General features: G+C 35.4%; 1 protein-coding gene across 1 annotated transcript; it reads right to left on the minus strand.

The window, feature by feature from the left end:
- Positions 1-130: 130 nt before the first annotated feature.
- On the minus strand, positions 131-1,213 carry LOC114526537. The gene has a single exon (XM_028548147.1). The coding sequence runs from the start codon at positions 1,211-1,213 to the stop codon at positions 131-133; it is 1,083 nt and encodes a 360-aa protein (XP_028403948.1).
- Positions 1,214-7,107: the final 5,894 nt, after the last annotated feature.

The following is a 7,107-nucleotide window of genomic DNA, read 5'->3' on the forward strand; positions in this document are numbered from 1 at the left end:
CATGATATGCATACCGGTATACGCAATTTTTTATGACTGTTTTAATTAGGGTCGGCTAAGCACTATATGTAATACAACAGTAATGCATTGAGGAATTATAGCGGTCGGGACTTATATCTATAATCAGTAGCTAATATTTTGTTCGTTTTCCCTTAAGTTTAAGAATATCTTTAATTCTCCTTGGCATACTTGCAATTGTCTTATCTACATATTCTTGTGAGACAGACCAAATGTTCAGCTTAACTCTTTCGACAAATTCATCCCACGACTGGTGTATAATGTTCTTCTGCAAGATTTCTGCTTCCATTCTTTTTCGAACAATATGGAATAAATTTTCAATCGGATTCAAGTCAGGTGATCTGGCTGGAATAACTTGCATGTTAGCTCCAATAGATTTTAAAGCTTTTTTCGCAACAGCAGAGGTCTGTGAAGGATCATTATCCATTACAAATAATTTTGGTGTGGTATTATCGTTTTTTGTAATGTCAAATAGAATGGGGAAATGACGGCGTATAAAGCGTGCAAAATATGGGCCGTCCATCTTTACATATGGTTCTGCGCAAATAACACCGTGCCCGTGTGCCATAGCTACAAGCAAATGCAATCGTTTACCGCCAGCAAGTTCTTTACTGCCTTTGGTAGTTAATAGCAATCCTTCGCCTCTTTTCCGCCAAACACGGTTTTTCGGTTTGAGCACGTCACTCAGTGGATTGCTTTTGTAAACGAAGGAAACACCATCCAAATAGAAAGCTACATCTGATGTCCAATAATCCTCGTGTTTGGTTGCCATGGTTCGCGCAAATTTTCGTCGTATTTTTAAATCTTTATTCGTAAGAACACCTTTCTTTCGACTCTGATAATATCCATATCCTAGCCGTTTCACATACCGAAGAAATGTTCTGTAAGTCACGCTTGTTGGTGAAATGCCGCTACGTTGAACTACCTCCATAACTGTGAAGTTTGGACTTCTTTCGCGGAGTTGCATAATTGCTCTCTTCAGTTTACGTTCATCTCGTTGCGTTAATGTTCTTTTTCGACCTTGGCGAGACTTTTTTAACTTATTATCGCTACCTTTTTTCTTCATATCAAAGCTTTTAATGACTCTAAGCACACTTGACTTTGACATGTTTGTTTTTAAAGCAATTTCACGATAAGAATATTTGAATTCGCGCCTCAATAAGAGTGCTAAAGCTCGTTGCTCTGCGGTTGTCATGATTCATGTCATGTGTCGTTCATGTTTGTACGCGTTTAAATGAAAATATTGTTACGCAATATAATTAAAAATGGAATTTATTCAACGTATAATTAGCTTAATTGCTTCTTAATACTTGCTAAAAATTTCATTAAGTTACAATGCTTGGTTTTAAAGTTACAGTCTTTTAAGTGCCCGCGGATAACGCAATAAAATACTCGGACAATCAGTGACATAAATATTGGACCGCTTAGCCTGGAAAGGCAACATTTTCCCCCTCCCCCCCTTTTTCAATGTTGTATGCCGAAATAAAACCTTCACGGGGCAAGCCATTGCCTTGGATTTGTTTGCCAACATTTTTTTCACCAGAAAAAACAACATTGAAACGGGGGAGGGGGGTTACGAGTTAATTTTCTAAGATCACGTAAAAATGTACTCTGTCTATACAAGTGTCCCAAATTTTAATGTCACTGATTGTAGCTAAGTTGGCACTTATCCTGCAGGGTTAGAGCTACTGATTTTGTTTGAGTATTCCAACATTTATTTCTCTTCAACATTTCAAAATTTAAAATAGAAGTATAATGAAGGTTATATAAACGTTTTCAACTTAAAAGTTTAGCCAAACTAACATTACCCAATGAGACATGCTTGTGAACAATGGCGCACTTCCAATAGCCCTATACATAACATAAACATGAATTTTCTGCAGAAGCCTTCTCTTTTGAGAAATATCTTCCTTGCTATATTGAAGACTTACTCCGTTGACAGTGGTAAGAGGTTGATATCTTTGTATAATTTCCCTAAATGGAATGGATTTCGTTAATATTTCTGCTCTTCTGTGCTCGTAAGTTATTGCCATTAGCTGTTTTATTTTTCCAACATCTTGAGAGTGAGAGGGACTCCATTTCCATGGAAACAACAGGAATTTCATTCCAAAAATCACCCTTATTTGTTCTCTCTATGACCTGTGTTTCAGTTTTTAGAGTATTTGTTAACTTGGACTCCGAGGAAGCCACCAGCCTTCTTTTCTTGGCATCATACTTTCTCACATGCTTAAACCTCCTTTTTTGGCTTCTTCTCACGAGCTCTTCTTCTCTTCTTCTCTTCTTCTCCTTAAAAATAAAGCAATATTAGTTATTGTTAACTTCAAATGCTGATTGTAGCTCTAACAATAACACTAACACAAAGCACCAGGATTGAATGATTCTCAATACAGAGTTCAAAACATGGACAGTAGGAATCATATTTCATTTACTTAACCCATTACCTGGCAATGCTTCCAAATGCAATGTACTTCTTTTTTTTTCAAATCCCAGACGATTTTACTTGTCACACGCTTGGCATTTTTGCACGCTAAATTGAACAATTAGAATGTGCCGGGTTTTATTGGCGGCGTGCGACATTTTCTGAAGAGTGGTAATGAATTTGTCGAGCGGAGAATTCCTTATATTCGGCTATGTTTTTCCGGAGCGCTTTCTTCGTGAGGTGTTTGGGGGTATAATAGTGTTATAGAGGGTAACAAGAGGTTTATTTTGATATCAATATTGCTATGGTAACGGCAAATGTTTTGCTTCAAGCGAGCTTCTTGTCAGAGGCATTTGGCGCAAATGGCGTCGTGCGGAAATTAAGTTTCAACAACCGCATATTCGGCTTGTATAGCATTCTTTGTGTGAGGTTACTTTTGTACGTTTTTGGTATATTTTACAAGCCAAGGAACCAATCTAAAATCGTATGTTTTTTTTGTGACAAAAATGAGCTAGGAAACTCAGAATCATGGCTTTTAGAAAGGCATCTCATTCCCGTAGATTCAATGTTGGGGAACATATGCGCAACAAAAGACTTGCATGGCAAGCTGTGGAGACTAAGCAAAAAAAAGCAAAATGCGTATCCCAGAAGCTGAAACGTATAGATGATAAGATAAGAAACGTTTATGCGTTTGTTTTTATATATTTAACTTGTATATTTCGTGTTTGACTTGCCATCTTTCGTGTATATGATATGGACTTGCGGCTATAAACCTGATCGACTTAAATTTCCATACCGATTTTCTATATTTCTGGGCCATTTTGCCTTTTTAACTTAAGCCTATTGTATGTTAATACAATTGATAAATTTGTTATATGCATATATTTTCCTAGTTTGCTAAAATTTGTTGAAAACTTGACATTACTCCACATTGTGAGATGAACTCTCAAAAACCTAAATTTATGATCTTTAACTCACTGAGCTTCAATGCTACTAATATATGTTTTTTATTACCTGTTTAACCCAGATGATTTTAGTTGTCAGTTAGGAAGCCCTGCAGTGTAATGGTTCACTAAAAATTAGTCAATATTTATTGTATATTTCATATTTGTCAATATTTAACTCATTAGGCTTTAATGCAGTAAATGCACTCACATGCAGTGTATACCCTGCTTATCTAATGCCAGAATGATTGTACTTGTTCTACTGAGAAAGCTCTTTTTCAGCTTAGTGGTTAACTAAAAAATCTTACTAGTGCAACATCTAAGTGCAACATACTAAACAAATCCCACATGATTATATTTCTCAGTAAGGTTACTCTGTAGCTACATAGGAGTTAATTTATAATTAACAGAATCGAACATTTCTGAAAGATTAGATAAGGGCCTTTAGTGGGTTTACAAATTTGGATTTTAAAAAGGATTTGTGGCAACTTTTTAGCATATGAATATCTGGGCATGTCTTTGTCAACACCTAAATCTACATAACAATATCTCACAAATATATTAATATGCTTAATAGCTTGTGATTGTAAAATCAAAATATGCAAGGATAGCTCAAATAGTGTTATAAATTAATGGTCTTTGACATGTGAATTAATAATTGATGATTGATTGCAGAATTGAGATAAGTTTTAATGACTGGGAGTAATGTTTATCATGATTCATTCTATTTATGGCATGTGTCATACTCCAAATTGATGCATAAAACAAATACCCTGTCATGATTGTGATATTGTTTCTTATTAATGTCCAATATATTTTATTAATATATTTGACTATGTAAACATACACAATTGTGTATATGAAGAATTTTACTATAAAGCAGAAATATTTAGCACTGTTATTAGTTTTGATTATTGTTCTGATTAGTTGCTGTCTCAAATGTATTTACAATATAACAACACTTTATAAGTGGGCTTTAACCAAATAATGTACAAATGTATAATATACAGTAACATACTAACTGTGTATGTAAGCACACTGGAATATGCTAATACATCTTAATAACAACTCTGAACAATGTCGGCCGCACAACATTGATCAATCCTGTTCATACAATATTGCATCAACCTGATCGTTTTTAAGCGTGCACTGGTTACTATAATAGTTTGACAAAGTATTGAGATCAGTACTATTAGTTTTGAATAGTGTTCTGGTTACTTGCAATGTCTTAACCTAAATGTATTTACAATAGAACAACAAATATGAACAGTAACACTTTACATAACTGTGTATGTTAAACACACAGGAATATGCTATGCATATTTTTCATACATCTTGATTATTAGTGTATTATTTTGTAATTTTTACATGAAGTATGTATGTTTGATTTCTATTTTTAAAATAGATATATTAAGACGAAAACTTGTGTTGTAAACCCATACTCATTTGTATAAACTCTTCAAAGCTCCATGCACTCCACTAGTATTCAAGTATCCACTAGTATCCAAGGGTTAAAAATCTTAGTGCATTCTAGTTATATTTTTCTGAAAAAGTGCTGATGATTTTTCTTTTCAATGGAATCTTAGAGGACCATTGCAGCCTAATGATAGACAATGTCATGCAGTACCATTTAGTTGTTCATGCATGAAAATCAAAAAGAGGACTATCAATACATTTTAAATTTAATTATTGTTTTTTTATCTTAAAATGGTGGCAGAAGAAAATTGTTTTTTTCATCAAATTGTTGGGGGTGGCTGTGGCAAAAAAAACAAAATTGTGTTTGGTTCTTGAAATTATTTGAGTTGTTTGATTTACTATCTGGCAGCAGTTTGATTTTCTGACTGGAAAAGCAACTGGAAAACTAGTCATTAGAAGGGAAGTTCACATTCACTATATTAGTCTGCTGGTTTGCCTTCAAAATATTAGTACGTAAATCTATGATTTTGGAGGAAATATCCAGCTATATAAGGATTATTACTTTCTTATAGTTAAAAAGGAATATAGAGCTTTGAGATGGTTCTTAACAGTTGTGAAAACTTGAAACAGTTGTGAAAAAATTACTTGGCAGATTCTCCATGCATGCAAGTGCATAGCTTGAACTTGCTTAACACTTGCCCCAGTGACAGCCTCCGCATTACTACATTCACGCTCAACTGCCAAACTCTCAATTGCCTCCTGAACTTTTGTCAAAGAGTTTGACGGCTGTTCAACGGCGTTTTCGTTGACTCAACACTTCTTCCATTGAAAATCGCACATTTGAAACAGCCGCCATGTTTACTTAATCAAATATTCTTGGGCGGTACACCACTGACCCAAATGAACGTGGCGCAAACATTTTGAGGGTATACCGCATGCCATATTGAATGGCAAACTAGCGATTTCGCATGCAAAATACCAAGCGTGTCAATGAGGAAGCCCTGCCACTTAATGGGTTAAATCTATTAATCGGACAAGTTTGCCAAATGGGGATGGGGCTCAGTGCTATTGAGTAGGTGTCTATCTCAAATGCATCTTATTGCTTACATTGCACCGCAGTGTGCGATTAATAACAAATTGAACATATTATTTACTGCAATGCACAACTCATTCAGATGACTGTATTTCTATTTATATTTGATCCCCACTGAAATCTATGATGTCATATGAAACCCAAGAATACCCCTACATTCATGATCTCTCTACAGTATTTAGACACACAAATGTAAATTATAAAATCTGCAACACCAAACCACTGCCAATAGGGTCTTTTAAATGAGGGTACTAGCTCGCAAATTGCTGCTGCAACTTGGTTTCTCTCCGCCTTGTTGAGGCAATAAACTCCATTCGATGAAATATTGGTACAGATATCTCTCAAAAATTCATGCTGTGGGGAGGTGGGTGGGGTTTATTTTTGTAGTTTTTGGTTATAGTTACTTTTGAAACGCAGATATATGTATTACTGCCTTTCGATAGAGACCTTTAAATATTTGACCGGCGTTGTGGACGCATTGGCCGAGGTCTTGCGAATGACCAATGCATGCATGGGGAGCAGGCAAAATCCTTGCAGAAAAAAGGGGGCCATTGTTCAAGTCCACGTGAAGGGAAAGACCGTCAGGGGAGATTCGATTGGCCGTAACACAAGTTTGCATACGTTGTTCACATGCTAAGATGCCAGAGTTCGTTCAGATTTTGGACTTTATAACTATTAACATGCCTGGTAAAGACTGCCTTGTTCTATTGAGGCCTTGACCTTGCCCGGGCTAAAATTAGTGCATGCGATAACTATGACAGCTAGGCCAGAGATGGTCCATATGTAGGGTGAAATAGGACCTTCTAGAACATATTACTCCATTAACCGCAAATTTATAACTTGCGTATAAATTTTTTATATAATATTCTGAAGTGTTCAAAATGCCAATTTCACAATGGGAAGGAGAATTCAAAATAGAATCAAAAAGTTCTTTTAAACTCTTTAAGCATCAAAGTTTCCCTATTGACATGTAAAAGCGTCTAGTATTTGTCAAAAAAAAATAAGCAGGGTGTATTTCAGCGCAATGCAAGTTAATGGGTGGAATTCATACATCCAGATCGCTAAGAAACTCTCTCCTTCCCCCTGACTTGGGCATTGTGATGTCCCAAGACTTTACATCACGACCAGACTATATATTTCTTAGTTCTACACAACATGTTTTATAATACATAGATGTCTCTAATTATGCATATATATTAAAAACTCACTATGATTGG

Source organism: Dendronephthya gigantea, unplaced genomic scaffold (genome assembly GCF_004324835.1).
Source record: "Dendronephthya gigantea isolate DGI-Jeju-01 unplaced genomic scaffold, DenGig_1.0 000039F, whole genome shotgun sequence".
NCBI classification, from domain to species: domain Eukaryota; kingdom Metazoa; phylum Cnidaria; class Anthozoa; order Malacalcyonacea; family Nephtheidae; genus Dendronephthya; species Dendronephthya gigantea.